The following is a 20,626-nucleotide window of genomic DNA, read 5'->3' on the forward strand; positions in this document are numbered from 1 at the left end:
CATGTGACAGTAATCATCTCAGAAGAGTAAATGTGTGTGGTGTGTACTTGCATAATAACGTAAATTCAGCTTCAATAATTTTCATTTTATACAAAATCTGATTTTAGAAGCATTGATTTCAGTATATCGGTATCGGCAAATATCGGTTATCGGCCATAACAGTGATCTTAATATCAGTATCGGCCCAAAGATTTCATATCGGTGCATCACTACTTCCTGGTAGGGCTGCTCAATTAATCGAATTTTAATCACGATTACGATCTGAGTTTTGAACGATTATAAAAAACAAAACAAGCCGATTATTTGCTCCTCCCGCTTGTGCTGCCCTGAGTTGCAAATGAAGCGCTCCTCCCACAGTGTTGCCAACTTAGTGACTGTGACGCTATTTTTAGCAGCTTTTCAGACCCCCTTCTTGACTTTTTAACTTAAAAGTACCTAGCGAACACCTCAGAAACATCTCTGGTAACCCTTAGCTACTTTCTGGATAACTGTCGTCGACGTTTTCTGCAGGTTAGCTAAACACTCCGCCTGCGCTCCGGACCGTTCTTCAGGACATTAGGAAAGGGAATGATGTAGTGATGTGTCAGTTGCTAAAGACACAGCTCTCGGAGCCGGCTCCTTGTTGGATTAACCAGAGTGAGTGACACACACACCGCACCTGCGGACTCCTGAGCCACTAAAAACAGCTAAATGTGCGCGTGCGGCGCGCTAAACACACGTGCAGCTTGCCCATGATTGCTGAGAGACTGGGTTGGGGGGTGGGGGGTGCAGCTGTGGTTGGGACAATTATTACATTAACTGATGGACTTGTAAATAAATATTTTATAAATAAGGTAGAAATAAGTTCCTCACGCTGATAAATAATGACTAATCTCTCTGAGGACACGGTGTTAGTGTACCCTCCTACAGCACCTTGACAGGACTCAATAAATGTTATGCAACATTTTGTGAACATCAATTTATTTGCATTTATTTGTTATAAATGCCACTGTATAATTCTTGCTGTCAGTATTTGCAAGATATTGCTATTTGGGTCTGTACTGGTTAGACTTAAATGAGTTAAACCAAACCCTTGGGTCATAGACTATGAACTAAAAGTATACTGGTCTTTTTATACTGGGAATCAGGAGTTCTTTTAGTGATCATCTTGTTTCTTACTTTTGTCCTGATTGTGCCCTGAGCAATTTTATGACTGAATAACAACAAATAAAATCAACATAAATTGAAAAATCGTCCTAAATAATCGTGATCTCAATTTCAGTCACAGTAATCGTGATTATTATTTTTGCCATAATCGAGCAGCCCTACTTCCTGGTATTATCTCCCTGAACATCAATTATTCTGTCTTCTTGTCAAACTTGGATAAGAGAAGCTGTTCTCTTAGGAACAAACTGAAAGTAATGATGAGCGTTCCTCATAGGAAATGAGATCAGCCGCTAACTTTTCGGAAACTTTAAACTAAGCTCAGACTGTGTGTGAAACCTCAGCTACAGTACTACCACGGTAATATTTTCTAGTATTAATGGCATTTTTGACTTTATGTGTTTCATTAGCTTTGACAGCTGTCTTCTTCGGGGTTGAAACCATAATGTAATCAGCTCTAGACGTACATCTAATGAAGGATTTGAAATAATTTAATTAAAATCTATTTATTGGTTTACAAGCTGCTGTGCTAAGACTAAAAAACGATGGATTAAAATGTATTTTTGCTGAATAAGGCAGCTAGTTTACATGTCATGTAACGTCACGAAATGGCCTGATTTTGAGATCCCACGGGCCAAGATCTACAGCCAGGTCAACTTAACCTGGCTATGACACAACCTACAATATTTTCCCCTCACAGGAGACTGGAAGTCTGCACGTAGTCCCTTTAATCAGGGCCTGCCTTCCTCACACCAGCTGGACTGCAGCTCTGAGAGATAATAAAAGATAAACGATAGCATTCTCTCTCCTCCAAGGTCCATCACAGAGAAACTCTTTTAAATGAACTCCTTTATTCCCAGTAGAAAGAAGATTTTATAATTAAATATAATCATTAAATATTGCTATTTATAATTATAAACAATGAAATGTTCATTGATCTGTGACATAAGCTTAGTATGTTTACTTGACGAGGTCATGGCATTTGCGCTCACAAGTAAAGTTAAGTTAACGCATGACACATAGTTAACCTTTTGCCCAGATTCAGTCTCCACATCAACAAGAGTGTGTCTCTGAGATGCTTGGTAATATCTTCAAACGTGTCAATCTGTGGTTGGCTATTCAATCATAACATCAATCCATTAAAACTAGCCAGCTCTGGTTTTTCCCTCAGTTTGAACAGTTCAACAGTTCGAGGGTTCTAGAGAAAAGCTTCAGACTGGCCATCTGAGCGAAAGCCTCTTTAACCAGTTAGGATTTTGACACGTTGTCAAAACCTTAAACCTTTTTCGCACCTGCGAAGCTGAGAACAACAAGATAGTATCTGACGCAAACTCCTTCAGAGTTATTTTTAAGACGCTCGGTTTCGTCTATCGGTTCCTGGACATCTAAGATCCAAATGGGGGGTCTCCAGAACGGGTGAGGTAGAACACAGCGAGATAGCGTCTGTCTGTGGTTTTGATAATAACAACTTTCTAACTTCTTTGCAAACCAAATTCTTTCCATCCAGAACTCCGATTTTTGAGATACGGAGACTCTGAATACATTATATTCACACATAAGTTCCAGACACCATGCTTTAGTTCCATCCACTCAAAGTATAATAGTTCAACCGATTTGTCAAGTTTTAATTGTTTGTAAAATAAATTCTTAAAATGTATAAACCTGACTGTTTCTTGAATCAAACGAAGTGTGTACGATCCCTTAATGAATAAAAGAATTCTAGAATCTTCTGATTAAAACAGTAAGACCATTTATACGACGACCGTAGATTCCACCCCTACGACTGAGCTCTGGTTTGTGGCTAAACTACATATTTATATGTTTTTGGATGGTTTGCCAGGCTGGTAGATGTGCTTTTCAAAAGTTCGACTTAAATCGGACTAAGGCAATAATTCGGTTTGCTCTTACGGCATGTTAACCAACTGACTTGCATCAAAGAATCGATATTTATAAAGTTAAAAGTTAAAGTCCCATTAGTTGTCACACACACTGATGTGTGTGCGAAATTTGTTCTCCGCATTTGACCCATCCCCTGGGGGAGCGGTGAGCTGCAGACACGGCCGCGCTCGGGAACTATTTGGTGGTTTAACCCCCCAATCCAACCCCTTAATGCTGAGTGTCAAGCAGGGAGGCATTGGGTCCCATTTTTTCAAAGTCTTTGGTATGACCCGACCAGGAATCGAACCCTGATCTCCCAGTCTCAGGGCGGACACTCTACCACTAGGCCACTGAGAAAGGTGGCCTAGTGGTAATTTATTCATTTATACCCCCAACTTATTATTAGGGATGGACACTATATCGGCATTGATATCGGTATCGGCCGATGTTAGCCATTTTTTAACCTATCAGCATCGGTCCGATAAATAAAATCAGGACGATATTATCAACCGATATTTTTTTCCATCTTGTTTCCATTTTTTTTATCTGTTTCAGAGGGTGGAGGGATGATGTGTATTTGTTTAGTCATGTGACTGTGATTGTAATCATCTTAGAGTAAATGCGTGTGTGGTGTGTGTGTACATAATAACGTAAATTCAGCTTTAATAATTTTAATTCTTTACAAAATCTGCTGATTTTAGAAGCATTAATGTCAGTATATCAGTATCTGCTATAACGGTGATCTTAATATCTGATATCTGTACCAGCAAATATCGGTTATCAGCCATAACGGTGATCTTAACTCATTCACTGCCTGCGTTTCTCAGCGTTTTTACTGTTTTTTTAAGAGTCACAGAATGTTGCGCGCTAGGATGATGTCGACGCCAAAACAACCAAAACAAATTGGAGACTCACCTCTTACATCAGGAAGAATCCACGCGTTTCGAGCGTTATCCGTTCTTTCGTGATCTGTTCTTGAATTGCGATCGGCAGAAGCTTTTCCAGTTCGCGCCTCACTTTTTTTTACAGCAGCAGCCCAAAACGATCTCCTAACACATGGATGTTCTGCTTCCTGATCATGTGACGTACGCGGATGAAGATCAGCTTTAGAGCTGAGATGTTTGTTCTCACGGTGCGGGGGCTCGTCCGACGCCCACACAGTAAAAACATGCAAATGACGACTTTAATCGTCATTGGCAGTGAATGAATTAATATCGGATATTGGTATCGGCCCAAAAATGTCATGTTGGTGCATCACTATTTATTAGTTTAAAGATGAAATTTGATCTGATCTGGACTTTTGTTCAATAACAAAGAAAGTGCAACAACCAGCTTCCTCCCAGTCTGCTGCTGATGAAACCCGTCCAGACGTAGCTCCCACTCATGAGCTGGTTTCCACATTTGTAACGTCTTCCTGTTGTTCTTCCCCAGGTCTGCTTTAAGAGCGGCTACAGCGACGATGAGACCGAAGAGCCCTCACGACTTTAAACCACTCCCTCCACACGCAGCCCCCTCCCCGCCGCAGAGCTTCACCACAAACTCCGAACCGAGCGAGAAACTTAGGAACTCAGTGAATGTCGACCTGTATTTATGAGCTGTATTAAAAGTGTATTATAATTACAGAAAAAAGTATGAGTTTAAAGATTTTGTACATTTGTACTTGAATTTATGTCTAGATGTATATTTTCACTAAAGGTTGTATTGTACAAAAAGCCATAAAAGTACCACTTGAATGCATACGTTATGTTTTTATTTTTCATGATTTGGAGTGAGTATGGATCAGATGTGATGAGGATTTTCTTTTAAGGAGCACAGCAGCAGCTTTCTTTTGCTAGATCTCCATGTAGTTTTTTTTTTTGGTGTGTTTTGCCTCCGAATCCCTGATGTCGTCGCTTTTCAAACGTTTAGATCCAGATGATGTGTGAGTAACTTATTCTGGTCTGTTGTTGCTGCGGATGTCGTGCTGCTCCAGCAGCTCCCTGATGCTTCGCGGGGCGGATTTCCGTGGGAACGGGTTGGATTAAACCGAGCCCATTTGTGCGATTTAAGGGGGAAACGACCAGCGGGTGCTGTGCCTGCATCGACTCGCGTCTGGGCTAGGCGGCGTGGATTAGTTTTCTGGTGATCGTTGATTTCATAAAATACAAATCAAACATTTGGGAGGCCGTCTGCTCCTCCCGATGCTTTCGTTGTGCTGACGTCTGAAATCTTTCCTGAGCTGGAACAGACTCGGAGCATGAATTTTAAAATTCCCGACAGCGTTTCCTGAGGGAGCACAGCTGTTAGACAAATGTCTGTTACAGTATTCACAGTAGAGCTCTTTCTTTGTTGTTTCTTTCTGCTTTTCACCTGCTTTTAATGATGAGCTTCACAACTCTTGGAAAAAAACTCCGGATTATTGACCAGGAATAGTTTGAACGAGCGATTCTTCTTGGTGAAACCCTCATCGCAGCTAAGATTTAGTCCGTTTAACAACAAAAGCCTGATAAATCAAAGTGACTTCCGCTAACTCGGCTGTCAGCGGCTTCCTCGTGTTTGTCCCGTTTCTGATCCACGCGGCTTTAGCTGTAATAAGTGTTTGTGTTTCATGGCAGACTCTGAAAACTCGGCGCTAATGTTTTCACCGGTCATGAACAAGCACGTTTTTCTGTCCCGTTCTGCTCGTGATGCCGTCGACTCACCCCAGTACCTGTTTTTAATGCTGTGAAAACCCCACCTCCACGTGCCACATCTGCTTCACTCTAAGCTAATGCAGGTTTATTCCATCGTGTGCGTTGGATTACAGCAGTGAGATTATTCCAGTTGGCTTTCGTGCAGCGTTTGTCAGCCCAGAATGATATCAGGACATGAAAATTAGCTGAATTATGTTTTTTTTTCTCCTCCCAATACTGTCACGATATGGTACTCCTATAATCCCTGTTGTTTTAGAGAGGTAGGTTGTCCTGAAGGTTCGTCTTCTCTTGCACATTCCACCACCAGGAATCTGTTGTGTTTATCTGGCTGTTGCTGGCTTATTGTTACCCGAGTTTCTGTATCTGTTAAAACAATTATTTTGCTCTCAGGCACATTTTGATGCTGATTTATCTTACATGTGTAGATTTTTAGCCTTTTAGCTCTCTAGCCTCAAAACAACCTTGTAAATGATGCATTTCTAACTTGTAACTAAGCTCTAACATAGTCATTCTCACAGGGAAAGTATACTGTGTCTACCACTCATGCCTTTGTCATTGTTTTTACCGATCTCTTGTACAACCCATGCAGCAGTGAAGAAGCCCTGTTTGGTCTCATTGCACTATGGTGTGTTTTGACAATGACTATGGGAAGTGTCTTTTAACTCTTTTTGCCAATGATACCAAAAGCAGCGTTCGCTGAGTTAAACTTTGTCTGGAGAACTGACTCACTAAAGACTGACTGCCTTTTATTTTATGTGCCGATTTCCAGGTAAATTTGTGACTCATCGCCTTTTGTTTTTTAAAAACCTTTAACTTTCCGTCCACTGATTGAAATCCGTTCATATAAAAAAGTTTAAACTGTTTTGAATGTCCGCACTAAGTGCATCGTATTGCCTGTTTAAAAAAAAAAAAGAATACACGTTTTATTACTCAGCATGTACCAGTTTGTAATACTTCAGGATCCTTGTATATGTAAAAGGTGACCTGGTGCCAACATATCTCACTGGTATCTGAGGACAGCTTTATGAATAGCAAGGTGACCAGCTGAGTTGGCCCGGTTTGGATTACTAATCTGTACAAGTTTAAGGGTTTAGCCATTAATTTCTGTGAAAAATGTCTATTAGTAATATTTCAAGGAAGGACGATTAATTATTGGTATTCCAACTAGGCCTAGATCTTTTTTTTTCTTCAGTCTGTACAGTCATGTTGTTCAACCACTGCAGTCATTGTTAATTCTTGTACAAGTTGTATCACTGGTTGTTGTACCATATCTGACATTTGTAATTATGAAACAATACACTGCCATTTGTATTTAAAAAAGGCTTGTTCTCTCCTCCTGCTCCCTCACATCATCACACAAACATGCACATAGGACCTTGGGGGTGGACCCCATTTCTGCATTACTGTGGCAAACTGCCCCCCAATTTTATTTGCACCTTAAACACTTCCACCAATGACATTCCACGCAAGTACACACTATAGGGCCTTGGGAGTGAGCACATTCAACTGCATTTGGCAGGGGGATTTCTCAGCCTCATCCCGAGTGCCGGTGCCCACTTCCAATTTTAAACTGCACTTAGACACTGAGGGCTGTGGGTGCAAGTGGGGTGGTGTGGTGGCATCAGCTGGCATAGGCCAGACACTGCCCGCTCACCACAGCCATGGAATACACCTCATCAACACTCACTAACACTATAATGGAGCAGGGGTCTTAGCACACCTCTGTTGTCGCTTGGCTTCCTTGGACTGGAGGCTAGGAGGGAGATCCGGCCGTCCGGTTGGGGTCTGGGGTGGTGGAATGCTGTGCTCGGCGTTGGGCGGGGGAGCCTGCTCATCAGCACCCCAGCAGAAAGGGTCGAACTCTGGGAACCGGTAATGGTTGTACCCCATGTGCAGCAGTACTGGGACCAGAGTGAATAGCGTGTATGGGGAGCATGAGTGGGTGTCCGGCGTGCATTTTGTATGTCTTTGGTTGTATGTGTGTGTGTGAACATGAGGGAGGGAGTGTGTGACTGTGTTGGTGTATGACTGTATATGTCAGGTGGGGCCTTTGGCAACTCCCTTCTCCTGGGACTTTTTTTGATGATATAGATCTTCGTCTCCCCTCCCCCTGCCACACCTGGTGTGGAGTGTGGTGCCTTGGTCTGCCTGGGTCGTGGCTCCCGGGTCAGGGAGTTTAAGATTTTTGGCGTCTGCCTGATACATCCTGGTGGCTGCCTGGTGGGGTCTGGGTCCCTGGGCTCTGCTGGGTCCCCAGCGGGGGTGGTCGCCCCGGGTCATTGGGTCCCGGGCTCGGTCGGCTAGGGGGTGGGAGGCTGCGGGTGGGCCTGTGGGCTTGCCGCCGATATCTCCCGGGACTCTACCGGCTGCTGGTTGTGGCCCCCCGGGCGATCCTCTGCGCCTCTCGAGGGGGGCGGGGGCTTTTCTGGTCGCAGTCTCCCTGGGGTTCCTGTGCTCTGGGGCAGCTCCTGGATCTCTGGGACTTGGAGCTCCCTCTGTCTCCTGCACATCTTTAGGGGGCAGATCTGTGGCTCCTCACACTCTCTATTGGACGCTCCTATAGAGAAACCTTACATAAACAAGCGCGTGTACACACACAGGTGCTCACATGTGCTCTCATGAGTATGGACTTGGGCACGTTCAACACATGTCTTAAGGCTATGGTGGGCACTTAATGCACTGTGATTCATTATCGTGTGATTGTTCAGTTAAACAATGCTGATTTTACATTTCTTCATCAAGTTGACACATTATTTTTGTTTTTTTTTCTTCTCTCTTTCCGCAGGTCTAGAAGCAGACTCTTGTTCATTGTGTCTTTTTGTGAACCCCCCCCCCGTCTCTTCCTTTCTCTTTCACCTCTGACTCTGTGTCTGGTCGGAATTAAAAAGCATTCAAAAACTATAACAATAATTTTTTTAAGTATCAGGCGTGACATTAAAAGCAGACGCTTTGATGCTCCACCTGAGAGTAAATCTGTAAGGCTTGTCACCAGCAGTCAGACATCAATTCTGTTTGCTTCACAGCCAGACAGAACACGGGGAAAAAAAAACGAGAAAAAAACTTGTTTTGACTTTTTATTTATATGAACTGGATATTTGCATCTATGAACATCGCTCTTCATTTTTTTGTTTTACTACAATTTGGATAATTACATGTCTCTTTAGTAGAGCTGATTTAAAGTCGGGCACATCTGCAGACAGCTGGGTGTTGCTGCAGAATTTTTTTAAATGTTTATTTAGGTCTTTAAAAAACACCTGCATAATAAATGCTTTAAAACCTTATGGTCAATTTACATTTCTTTTAGTTTTTTAAGACTTTTGCCAGTTTTTTGTTTGACTAACTTTGGTTAAACATTTTATTTAAAACCAAACAGTGCACAGATTCAAAAGGTTTGTTAAATTCAGTGACTGATTCAGATATGTTTTGCATCCACTTGTTGGTGACGTTTCAGCATACATATGGTGGAAAACGCGTAGCCATGAGAAATCGGCTCAACAGTGGCAGCACATATCGGCATCCGTATCGGTACAAGAAAGCCCATATCGGTCTATCTCATTCAACTAAGTTAAATATGTTTATTTTAAACATAACTGCGACACTTTGTTGGCACTCGTGGCAACGTGATAAACCACAGCAACCGTAACTGGCGTTGGTGCAAATCTGAGTGGAATTCAGGATTTTAACGGTCCCGTGACCGAAACAACAAGGTTGGGGGTCTCGATAAACAATTGGCTCGCTGTTAAGTCAATCATCATTTTGTTACAATCTGATTGGTTGGCGACCATAAGCACCTCTTCTCTACGTCACGCTGTCACGCATTCCACTTCCTGGTGTGATTGTCGGGGAGGACGCAGCGCTGCATCAAAGATGGCACGCTTTCAAACTCGAATTGTTTCTTTTAGGAGGAATATTAAGGAATAAAGCGACACTCTGCAAGGAGAGAGCCCGGAGAGCGGGTGGTAGCTGTCACGCTACGCACCTCTCGCTCTCTGAAACAGCTTGTCTCCACTCTGCTAAGTGTTAGCACAAACAGTAAATATTAGCTACTACTGAAGCTGGCTTACTTGTAGGGTGCTAAAATGGCCACCATGGAGAAACTCATGAAGGCCTTTGAGTCTCTGAAGTCGTTTCAGCAGCAGCAGGGACCGCCGACTGCAGAGGAGCTCGTTCAGAGACAGTAGGTGGATTTTTTTTTCTTTCCAACAGCGACTGCTAATATAGCAGGTAGCTTAGCTTGCTAGCGACATCAGTGCACCTTGAGGGAACTTGAAGTTACTGTAGAAAAACGAACCATCACAACCCAAACAGTTTTTTTTAGCATTATCAGGTTTTAATGTCGGGGTTTGGCATCTTTTTGTTTATCGGGACTCCTTCCCTCTCTGTTCACGGAGCCGTTATTATAGCAGCTTGTTAGCCAACAGACGATGATTCATTCCCGCGTATGTGTGGGAAAAAAGCCAAGAGGACACATTTAAAGCTTCTCTGCTTGTATATTTTAATAGAACATGGGTTCACGTGTTTACATATCGTTAATCTGTTATCTCCAACCGTAATGTCTCAATGTGAGCTTCAGACCTGTTCATAGAAGGCAGGTTCATTCATTACAGTGATGTAATGACATGGTTGAGCTGTCTCCCGTCTCAGTCTGGATCTTTACAGTGTGCTGGTGAAGGATCTCGGCCATCCAGGTCATGGTTATCCAAAAGGGTTCAAATGAAGGCAGCTGGACTTCTTTGGTTTCTTGAAGACGTTTTGCTTCTCATCCGAGGAGTTTTTACAGACCTAACTGGAATATGAGAGAGTCAAGCTTATAAGCTGTAGCTGTCTGTTGTTATTTAACGAGCAGAAACTACTCTGATCCCCCCTTCTCTCTACCCCTGATGAGTCGTTAGCCTCTATAGAGAGAGAGCAGTGTTGATAGTTTCTCAAGAAAACCTGCATTTGTTTGGACACTTTACTTTTCTGTTTCTGGTGCTGTGAAGCTTAGAGGATTTGTACTGCTATTTTTTTTTTTTTAGCTTTTTTCACTTTTTGAGCGTTTGTTATGATGCGTAACCATGGCAACAAGCTGGTTTACAATCGGGAGCAGCTGATTGACATTGGAAAGGCTGAAATAATACCTGAAATAATACCTCAACTGAAGTCACAAATCCCAAATGAGCTAAAACGCAAGAAGCGTGGGTGTAGAGCGGGAGCAAAACGGAGACCGAGAGAGAGGAAATTCAAACCATCTCTTCCATCGATCATAACGGGCAATGTGAGATCACTGGCCAACAAGATGGAGCAACTCCAAGCCCTTTCAAGGACTCAGCCAGAGTTTCGGCAGTTTCGGAACCGCTGGAGGAGATAATGCAAAGAAGGATTCTCCAGAGAATCAAGAAAATGATGGACAACCCTGAGCATTCTCTTCACAAGACTGTCCGACAACGGAAGAGTGTCTTCAGTCAGAGGCTTCTTCAGTTTTGCTGTAACACTGACCGCTACTGGAGATCCTTCCTGTCTTTCGTGGTTGTTTAAGGAATGAGCAGCAGCTTGTTGCACCAGTTGGGTTAAATATCTTGTTGCAGCTGAAAGATACTCGCCCTCCAGTAATTATCCAATAGGAGGCTCCCACCTGTTTGCTTAGTTAAATCATGGTGGAGACTCTTTTTTTTTTTTTTGGCCAAGCTATGTAAATGCATACATGGGATGGCTCACCTGCCTCTCTTCATTAGTTGCTTTATTACTGCTGCTGAAGACGGTCACAACCTGAAAGAAGCAACACAATCTGTCACCTGGCTGAGAAACCACGACCAACAGTTCGGTTTTATTGTCTTTGTATTTTTCTCCTTCTGCTGTTGTCTTACACCCGTAGGCTTTAACCCTTTGGTGCATGAATTATGAAATCTTCAACCATGATTTTTTAAACAATTTTTTTCATTCATCTTTAGGTGTGAATGAAACAAATTTCAACAAATATTTTTTGTAAAATTTTATAATTTACAAATAATTTATTACATGTCCACTTCAGTGGACAGCGTGCATTCTGAGCATGAAATATGTTGGCTTGGCTTACTGAAGTCCAAATGGAGGGGCTCAAATGCAATAAAGTATTCAACAGCTGTGCTTAATAGCAAAAACAAATAAATAACAATTTTGAGTATCTGTCCACTGTAGTGACCATTATGCATCAAAGGGTTAATTCAGTTCTGCTAGAGATGGAATTATTTTGTTGGTGGACTTTGATGAAAGCATCTCTCTCTCTCTCTCTCTGTCTCTGTCTCTCTCTCTGTCTCTGTCTCTCTCTCTCTCCGTCTCTCTCTCTCTGTCTCTCTCTGTCTCTCTCTCTCTCCGTCTTTCTCTCTCTGTCTCTCTCTCTCTGTCTCTCTCTCTCTGTCTCTGTCTCTCTCTCTGTCTCTCTCTCTCTCTCTCTCTCTCTCTCTCTCTCTCTCTGTCTCTCTCGCAGAAAAAAGGAGCAAGCAACGACAAAGAAGGACAGGGTGACCCACTGCCTGACCATATGTGAAAACATCGTGGCTCAGTCACTGAGGTAGGAGTTAAATCATGTTTCTGTTAGAGGCCTGCTTCGTTTTATATGCCTCTAATAATTACTCTGAAATGTTATTAGACTTAAATCTCTGACAAAAATCTCAAAAGATTTTGAAAATGCTATTTCTTGGTTATTCTGTGTTTATGTGACATCATCAGTATTTATGTGCTCATGAGTCCTATACATGTTTTAAAGATGGTCAGTCTTTGTCATTATTCGGAAGTGGCAGCGTGTCAAGAGCTTCCCTAACCAGATTCCCAAGGACATGTGGGAATATTACTATTTGATAGTAATAAGAAGGTGAATACTAAGTTCTCTCATTTACTTCATGGTGTGCTCTCTCAGCAGCCTAGTGGTAGGGATGTCCCATTCCGATATTGGTATCCGATATCGGCCCAAAAAAAACTGTATCGGATTATATCGGACTGCATCAAAAATCTCCGATATAAGCAGTCCGTTCAGCTTTAAATTCTATCCAGCAGCGCCCAGATCCGGCGTGCAAAGTCCACATGATCAGAGCAGTGTTTGCTAGCAAGGAGCGATGTCGGCCATGTGGCGGTATTTTTTGTTAAAGTCCAAAAAAGACAGTTTGGCTCAGTGCAACACTTAGGGCTGCTCGATTATGGCAAAAATAATAATCACGATTATGGTGACTGAAATTGAGATCACGATTATTTAGGACGATTTTTCAATTTATGTTGATTTTATTTGTTTTTATTCAGTCATAAATTGCTCAGGGCACAATCAGGACAAAAATAAGAAACAAGATGATCACTAAAAGAACTCCAGATTCCCAGTATAAAAAGACCAGTATACTTTTAGCTCATAGTCTATGACCCAAGGGTTTGGTTTAACTCATTTAAGTCTAACTAGTACAGACCCAAATAGCAATATCTTGCAAATACTGTCAGCAAGAATTATACAGTGGCATTTATAACAAATAAATGCAAATTAATTGATGTTCAGAAAATGTTGCATAATACGTATTTAGTCGTGTCAAGGTGCTGTAGGAGTGCACTAACACTGTGTCCTCAGAGAGATTAGTTATTATTTATCAGCGTGAGGAACTTATTTCTACCTTATTTATAAACTATTTATTTACAAGTCCATCAGTTAATGTAATAATTGTCCCAACCACAGCTGCACCCCCCACCCCCCAAACCGGTCTCACAGCAATCGGGGCAAGCTGCACGTGTGTTTAGCACGCCGCACGCGCACATTTAGCCATTTTTAGCGGCTCAGGAGTCCGCAGGTGCGGTGTGTGTGTGTCACTCACTCTGGTTAATCCAACAAGGAGCCGGCTCCGAGAGCTGTTTCTTTAGCGACTGACACATCACTACATCATTCCCTTTCCTAATGTCCTGAAGAACGGTCCGGAGCGCAGGCGGAGTGTTTAGCTAACCTGCAGGAAACGTCGACGACAGTTATCCAGAAAGTAGCTAAGGGTTACCAGAGATGTTTTTGAGGTGTTTGCTAGGTACTTTTAAGTTAAAAAGTCAAGAAGGGGGTCTGAAAAGCTGCTAGAAATAGCGTCACAGTCACTAAGTTGTCAACACTGTGGGAGGAGCGCTTCATTTGCAACTCAGGGCAGCGCAAGCAGGAGGAGCAAATAATCGGCTTGTTTTGTTTTTTATAATCGTTCAAAACTCAGATCGTAATCGTGATTAAAATTCGATTAATTGAGCAGCCCTAGCAACACTTGTCATGCACAAACTTCCAAAGATTGAACAGAACCGGGGAAGTTTTATACGTCCACCCTCGATGTGCATTTGAAGCAGGTTCACAAAACATTACATGAGGATTTTCGCAGTGAGTGAAATTAAAACTTTAGACCAGGGATATGCAATTCTGGGCCCGGATGTCCGGTATCAAGCACGTTTTAATGGTTTCTCTGATTCAACACACTTGATTCACCTGTGCAGCAGCTCATCAGGCTCTGCAGAAGCCTGTTAATCACCTGCTGATTAAAATCAGGTGTGTTGAAGCAGTTAAAAGTAAAACGTGCTGGATACCGGACCTCCAGGCCCAGAATCGCATACCCCTGCTTTAGACACAACTTGTAGCAGTTGGTCAGTGAACAATATTGTGTGTTTTTCCTTACGTCTCCTCCCTCAGCTGTTCACATTTATGCAACCAAAGGTTATTAAAAAGTCACTTGATCAAGCCTTTTCTACCAAATAGGTAAAAGTATGTGTGATTTGTGCTGATATATCGGTATCGGTCAGTACTGAAGGCTGCAATATCGGTATTGTATCGGAAGTGGAAAAAGTTGTATCGGGACATCATGACCCAGTGGTACATTGTCCACCCCGGGACTGGGAGATCGGGTTCAAGTTCCCGTCGGGTCATACCAAAGACATTAAAAATAGGAACCAACGCCTCCCTGCTTGACACTCAGCTTTAAGGGGTTGGATTGGGGGTGAAACCATCGAATAGTTCCTGAGCGCTGCCACTGCTGCAGCTCACCACTCCCCATGGGGACGGGTCAGATGCAGAGATGTAATTTCACCAGCGTGTGATGACCAATGGGACTTTACCTGAACTGTTTCCTCTGAAGAGGCTCAGATTGTTGTGAAGCCTTTGATGTGCTGTTCCACAAACTTAAATGTGCTTTTGAGCAGAAGAGTTGGTGCCAGGGCAACATCTTAGTTTCATTCTGCTGCAGGAAAGCTTTAATTGGCTGAGCGTAAATGCATGTTGTCAGAGGAAGAGTCACCGGTGGGAAAACTAACGCTGAAATTAGCGGAAAATGTGAACAAGAGGTTTGGAAAAATCCGACTCGATCTGCTTTGTGCTCTGATTAAACCCTTACTTTGATAATCCAGCATGTTCTTGGTGTAAAAGAGACAGCAGCTTACAGACCCTTTTACTGTTTGTAAACAATATGACGTCAGCGAGAATGCGCGCGCAGCTTGGCAACAGAGAATGGCGTTGTGTCAGGCTTTATCAAGCTACGCTGCAGGGTTATCACCGGCAAATCTTGAATGTTATATTATTAAATTCACTTTAACGAATGGCAACAGACTCCCAGATCCCTGTGGCATTACGGAATGGGTGGAAGATGTAGGTGCGTGGCCAGATATCCAGTGGCCCGATATATATACGTTTTTAGTGGAGAGGCCCAGTAAGAACACACGTGAGATACAAATCGTTAGATGCATACAACTGTGTTGTCTGTGGCCACGTACAGAAAGTAAAATATCACGACATAGACTCTGAGTGTTGCGTCTTGAAGGCAGAAGTCCTTCCTAGCCAAAGACAAGGACACAAGACTGCTATGTACGAGGCTTGGGTCATAGTAAACAAACCAGAGAACTACGTCTTCACAGCCAACTGTACCTGCATGGCAGGGTGAGTATAGCATAGGTTTCTTTTTTTAGCGTGCTCAGAGTACAATCGTGTTAATTTTAGAGAAATACAGTTTATACTAATAGGCAGTGGGAAAATACAGATGAATTAGAATGAAATGTTAATTTGAAGCATGAAATAAAGCATATAAATTTGTTTAATTCTGTCATTTTGATGTTCCAGACTTGGGTCATGCTGCAGCCACGCAGCAGCAATTTTATTCAAAGTTGAGTTTTGTGTTAGGATGGGAAAAACAGAAAAGGCTGCAGTTACATCTCAGGCATGTGCATGGAAAGACCTGAGCAGGAAAAATGTAGAACCAGCTCCACTGAAGAAGATCAGTTTCCACAAACCGAAGAAGTTTAGCATAAAAGCTCCCAGCTGCTTCCGAAACTGTTAGGAGGAGCAGTGTCACACTAAGAGGCATGTAACGAATGACAAGTGTAATCTAAAGTTCTGGTTTGTGGTTGCACATTGAATGTATTATTTCTTAATTAATTGGTAATAATATACACGCAACAACCCGACATTTTTATGTGCTCAGAACTTCAAAACAAAGGGTTTAAAACGCTGTTTTAGTATCGAGTGTGAATGAGGAAGCCTTCACTCTCGTTGCCCGGCTGCGCGCGCAACTTTTGATGACGTAGGTAGTAAAAGGGTCTATTAACGGTGACTTTCATGTCATAAAAATGAGATTTACGTCTCCAGAGCCCCCTTCAGACAGGCCATGAAAAACGGAAATGTTCGGGACTCTGTCCTTAAGACCTTTGTGTCTGAATACAAACATCCGGATAACCTTTTCCGTAATTAAACCGGACGAAGCCCCTAGTAACAGGACCGGACTTGTCACGGACAGGTTAGCTGCTTCAGACTGGTGAGGTCGAGTTCCGGACAGGGAGGGGACCGGGAGGCGCTGTGCGCACCTAGATGGCTCGCTCCTGTAGCCTGCGGTGATCCATGGCAGCTCGCCTCCTACGGTACCGTCTCCTAGGCGCGAGACGGAGCGCTTCACACCGCTTCCGTGATTCCTTTATTAACCATTGAGCTTCATCATCCAGGTCTCGTCTTCATGTGTGCAGAATTATGCTTAACATAAGTCCGACCAGTGAGAGGAATTCTAGCTCTTCGTCGGCCATGTTTGAATGAATAGCTTTGTTTGGGTAAATGACGCATGTACGCCCGCCGCACCATGTTTACGCAATATCCGGGTCCAGCCTTCCCACCCCCTCCCCCTCAGACATCTGGAACTTTTCCCTGCTGTGTGAAGGCAGCTGAAAGGACAAGTTCAGGTACAAAAGTGGTGTGTCTGAAAACACAGTCCTGCTTAAAAACCGGACTGAATTGTCCACACATGTTCCAGAATGCCAATCTGAAAAGGGCTCAGGCGTGTTATGCCAATCCTGATGTTTGCTGTGTGTGATCCTGCAAACAGAACATCTCCAGAGTTCCAGAAGCTGCTCGGCATCGCCATGGAGATGTTCCTTCTCTGCAGCGACGACGGTGAATCAGATGTGCGGATGGTAGCTGACGAGTGCCTGAACAAAATCATCAAAGTGAGCAAAAACCTGCAAGACTCCTCCCACTTTAAAGTTGGCTTTGATTCGACGGTGTTGGACTTTTTATCTGACTGACTGGCTTGTTGTCGGCAGACTCGCGTTTATGTCGCAGTTTGCATTAAATCTGGCCCTCCATGTTTCCCATCAGCACAGACGTCGAGAGTTGGGGTCGAGGGAAAAGCTTCGCCTCAAGTAGTTTTGAGGGGTTTTCTCCTAATTTTTGCATTAAAGGAAACTTTTGATTTTAATGAACAGAAAACAGTTTAGTTGTTATAAAACGATCTCTGTGAGGATTTCTGTTTGTTTTCGTTGTTGAACCAGTGCTTGTTTTAACTCTTCAGGCTCTGATGGACTCAAACCTGCCCAGACTGCAGCTGGAGCTGTACAAAGAAATCAAAAAGGTCGCTTGCAGGTTTCTACAGTACCCCGAGTTTAGTTTGTGATCTAGTAAATAACGACAAGCGTTGTCATTTGTTTTTCACGGCTCAACAGAACGGTGCCTCTCGGAGTCTAAGAGCAGCTTTGTGGAGGTTTGCTGAGCTCGCTCATCTCATCCGACCACAGAAATGCAGGTAGCTGTCTAAATGTTCCTGTTATGTCGTCATATTCAGATGGCTGAACGTTAAAGGTGCAGTATGTAAGATTATAGTGAGAATGTTAGTGTGAAAATCCCATAAGAGTCTGTTTCAGTCATGTTGGCAGGAAGGTTAAACTGAAACATGTTTCATATCCAGCTGGCTGTGGGAATTGTCAGATTTTCTCCTTTCAATACAAAGGAAGGAGGGACGTAACTGCTTTACATCAGTGAGTGTGGCGTTGCCGAGCTAATGCTGCAGCGCCGACGACGGCCGGCAAAAAGCTCCAGAGTTGTTTAAAGAGCAAGTCACCCCCTACCAGAGTCTTACTCCGCTCCCACTTCCTGTTTGTTAAATGCAACAAATGCTGTTGCCTAGCAGACCGAGAGGGCGGAGCCGCTAACAAATACACACACAGGCTCACAACGACTTTGTGACATCATATGGTACCAGCTAACATTCTAGGGTACCTCTTAGCCAATAGCGATGGCAGATTTAAATTCAAATGCAGTGCAGAGTTTTTACCTGACAACGGCACAACACTGACGGTTTTAGGCAGAACATTTGAATTTTAAAGAGCAAGTCACCCCCTACAAGAAGCGTACTTCACTCCCACTTCATGTTTGAAAAGCGCAACAAATGCTGTTGCCTAGCAGACCGAGAGGGTGGAGCCACTAACAAATACACACACTCACGACATTGTGACATCATAATGTACCAGTTTACATCATAGCATACCTCTTAGCCAATAGCAGTGGCAGATTTAAATTCAAATGCAGTGCAGACTTTTTACCTGACAACGGCACAACACTGCCAGTTTCAGGCAGAAAATTAGAATTTTAACTAAAATGCACTAAAGTGCAAAACTATTGACTACACGTGTCTGCAGCACGATTAGACACACGTTTATATAGTTTATCGGGAAAAAAAATGTTGATTTGGGGGTGACTTGCTCTTTAACGTGGCTGCAGTAACCACATTTTACCACAGGATGTCATTTTTACTTCATTTCTACATGATGCACCTTTAAACATGGTCTTCTAGGTTTACGTAAAACAATGGGCTGGATGATTTAAGCTGCGTTGCTGAGAGCCAGGTGAAAATGAAACGATCAGAATCTGGTGCAGAAGTTAATTTATGTCAGTAAAACAACCTAAAAGGTAAAACTAATCAGAGACTGACTCGGTTCATGCAAATCCAGATGTTTTGGCTTTTATCTGTTCCATCTGTGATGATAATGGTTACAGCTGATGAAAACCCCACATTCAAAATCTCCAGCAATCAGAATATTGTTCAATGTTCTAGACTCTTAAGTGTCACGGTCTAATCAGCTGATGAATCCAGAACACCTGCAGAGGGTTCCTGAGCCTTTAGATGGTCTCTCAGTCTGAGCTGAATTACTTACATGAATGGACTTTTTCTCCAGATTCCAGTTTTTAGAGTTTTATTTGTAGTTTTTCTTCTGTCGAATCCCTAAAACTTGTTTAACGACTAAACTTGTTTTGTTAAAATGTGGCTGAGAACTCCTCGTGTAGCCACCGTGGCAGCGACTAGTCACGTTCAGTGTTGTCTCCGACTCAAATACATCACAACCTGATTGTGCTTCTCTCTGCGCTGCAGACCGTACCTGGTCAACCTGCTCCCATGCCTCACCAGAATCACCAAACGGCAGGAGGAAATGGTTCAGGAGACTCTGGCTGCAGCGGTGCCCAAGATCATGTCAGCCTTGGGACATTTCGCCAACGACGGCGAAGTCAAGGTGCGCCCCGCCCACTTGTGTGTTTTGTCAGAGTTATGTGTTGGCCTCTTGGCGAAGTATCCGTCTGTGCGGTCAGACCGCAGCTTTAGAAGCACATCGTTTCATTTAGCGTCTTTTTTTAGGTGCTGCTGAAGTCATTTGTTGCCAACCTGAAGTCCAGCTCCCCCACCATCCGGCGTACGGCAGCCAGCTCGGCCGTCAGCGTGTGCCAGCACTCGAGACGCAACAGCTACTTCTACACCTGGCTCCTTAACGTGCTGCTGGGTGGGTTACTCTAGAAGAGTGCTTCGGTAACGCCTGTTTAAGGGTAACGCCCAGTTTAACGGCAACACAACACACCTGTTCCATCGTTCTCTAGGCCTGCTGGTTCCGGTAGACGACGAGCGCCTGAGCCACCTGATTCTGGGGGTGCTGCTAACTCTCCGCTACCTGATGCCTCTGCTGCAGCATCAAGTCAACACCTCCAGCCTCAAAGGCAGCTTTGGGGTCATGAGGAAGGAGGCCGATGTGCAGCCAACACCTGAACAGCTGCTGCAGGTGAGCGTGCGTCAGGTGAATGTTTCCATGCGTTGGGGCTGTTTGCTGAACAATGCTGCGCGTGTCTGAAGGTGTACGAGCTGACCCTGCACTACACGCAGCACTGGGACCACAACGTGGTCGCCGCTGCCCTGGAGCTGCTGCAGCAGATGTTCAGGACCCCCCCACCAGAGCTTCTGCACATGCTCATCACAGCCGGCAGCATCCCACACGCCACCGTGTTTCGCCAGGACACGGAGAGCCGCGCTCGCTCGGGAAGCATCCTGGAGCTCATCGGTAATGTCAGCCGTAGAAGGAGCCGGGTGGTTTCTGCAGGGTGAAAGCTCGTCATCTCTTTGGTGCTGAGTGATGCGGCTTCGTCTTTGCTCCTTAACCCGGCTCTGTCTGTTTCTAAATGATTGTCTCTTTTTTTCTGTGAGTCTTCGTTTTGCTTTTGCTGCTTCTGTCTCTCTCTCACCTCCTGATACTGCTTCCTGTTTTTCCTGCCACTTGCAGCGGGGGGAGGGTCTTCCTGCAGTCCGCTCGTTCTCAGGAAACAGAGAGGTGACTAGTCTGTTTATGTCAAAGGCCCGGCAGCTTCACCTTCACTCAAAGCTCAAGATCGATTCTAATTTATCTGTAATGAATTA

At 43.7% G+C, this 20,626-nt stretch overlaps 2 protein-coding genes across 11 annotated transcripts in view; both read left to right on the forward strand.

Annotated features, from left to right (window-relative positions):
• grk4 (G protein-coupled receptor kinase 4) overlaps positions 1-4,652 on the forward strand; it is a 73,519-nt gene extending 68,867 nt beyond the window's left edge. For 2 of the 3 annotated variants that reach the window (XM_015971438.3, XM_070552063.1), the window contains exon 16: positions 4,453-4,642. In XM_015971438.3, the coding sequence (XP_015826924.3) occupies positions 4,453-4,509 (57 nt within the window). In that variant the 3' untranslated portion in view covers positions 4,510-4,642. Of the gene's footprint in view, positions 1-4,452 lie in introns of all 3 variants that reach the window. The other variant, XM_015971447.3, reaches the window with a different exon arrangement.
• Positions 4,653-9,540: 4,888 nt separating this feature from the next.
• The window catches only part of htt (huntingtin), a 61,465-nt gene continuing 50,379 nt past the window's right edge, over positions 9,541-20,626 (forward strand). For 7 of the 8 annotated variants that reach the window (XM_070552051.1, XM_070552054.1, XM_070552052.1 and 4 more), the window contains exons 1-10: positions 9,541-9,870; positions 12,139-12,222; positions 17,003-17,123; positions 17,468-17,527; positions 17,619-17,698; positions 19,322-19,460; positions 19,583-19,724; positions 19,819-19,997; positions 20,069-20,273; positions 20,493-20,540. In XM_070552051.1, the coding sequence (XP_070408152.1) occupies positions 9,773-9,870; positions 12,139-12,222; positions 17,003-17,123; positions 17,468-17,527; positions 17,619-17,698; positions 19,322-19,460; positions 19,583-19,724; positions 19,819-19,997; positions 20,069-20,273; positions 20,493-20,540 (1,156 nt within the window). In that variant the 5' untranslated portion in view covers positions 9,541-9,772. The remainder of the gene's footprint in view (positions 9,871-12,138; positions 12,223-17,002; positions 17,124-17,467; positions 17,528-17,618; positions 17,699-19,321; positions 19,461-19,582; positions 19,725-19,818; positions 19,998-20,068; positions 20,274-20,492; positions 20,541-20,626) is intronic. The other variant, XM_070552053.1, reaches the window with a different exon arrangement.

This window comes from Nothobranchius furzeri, chromosome 6, assembly GCF_043380555.1.
Source record: "Nothobranchius furzeri strain GRZ-AD chromosome 6, NfurGRZ-RIMD1, whole genome shotgun sequence".
Lineage (NCBI taxonomy): Eukaryota > Metazoa > Chordata > Actinopteri > Cyprinodontiformes > Nothobranchiidae > Nothobranchius > Nothobranchius furzeri.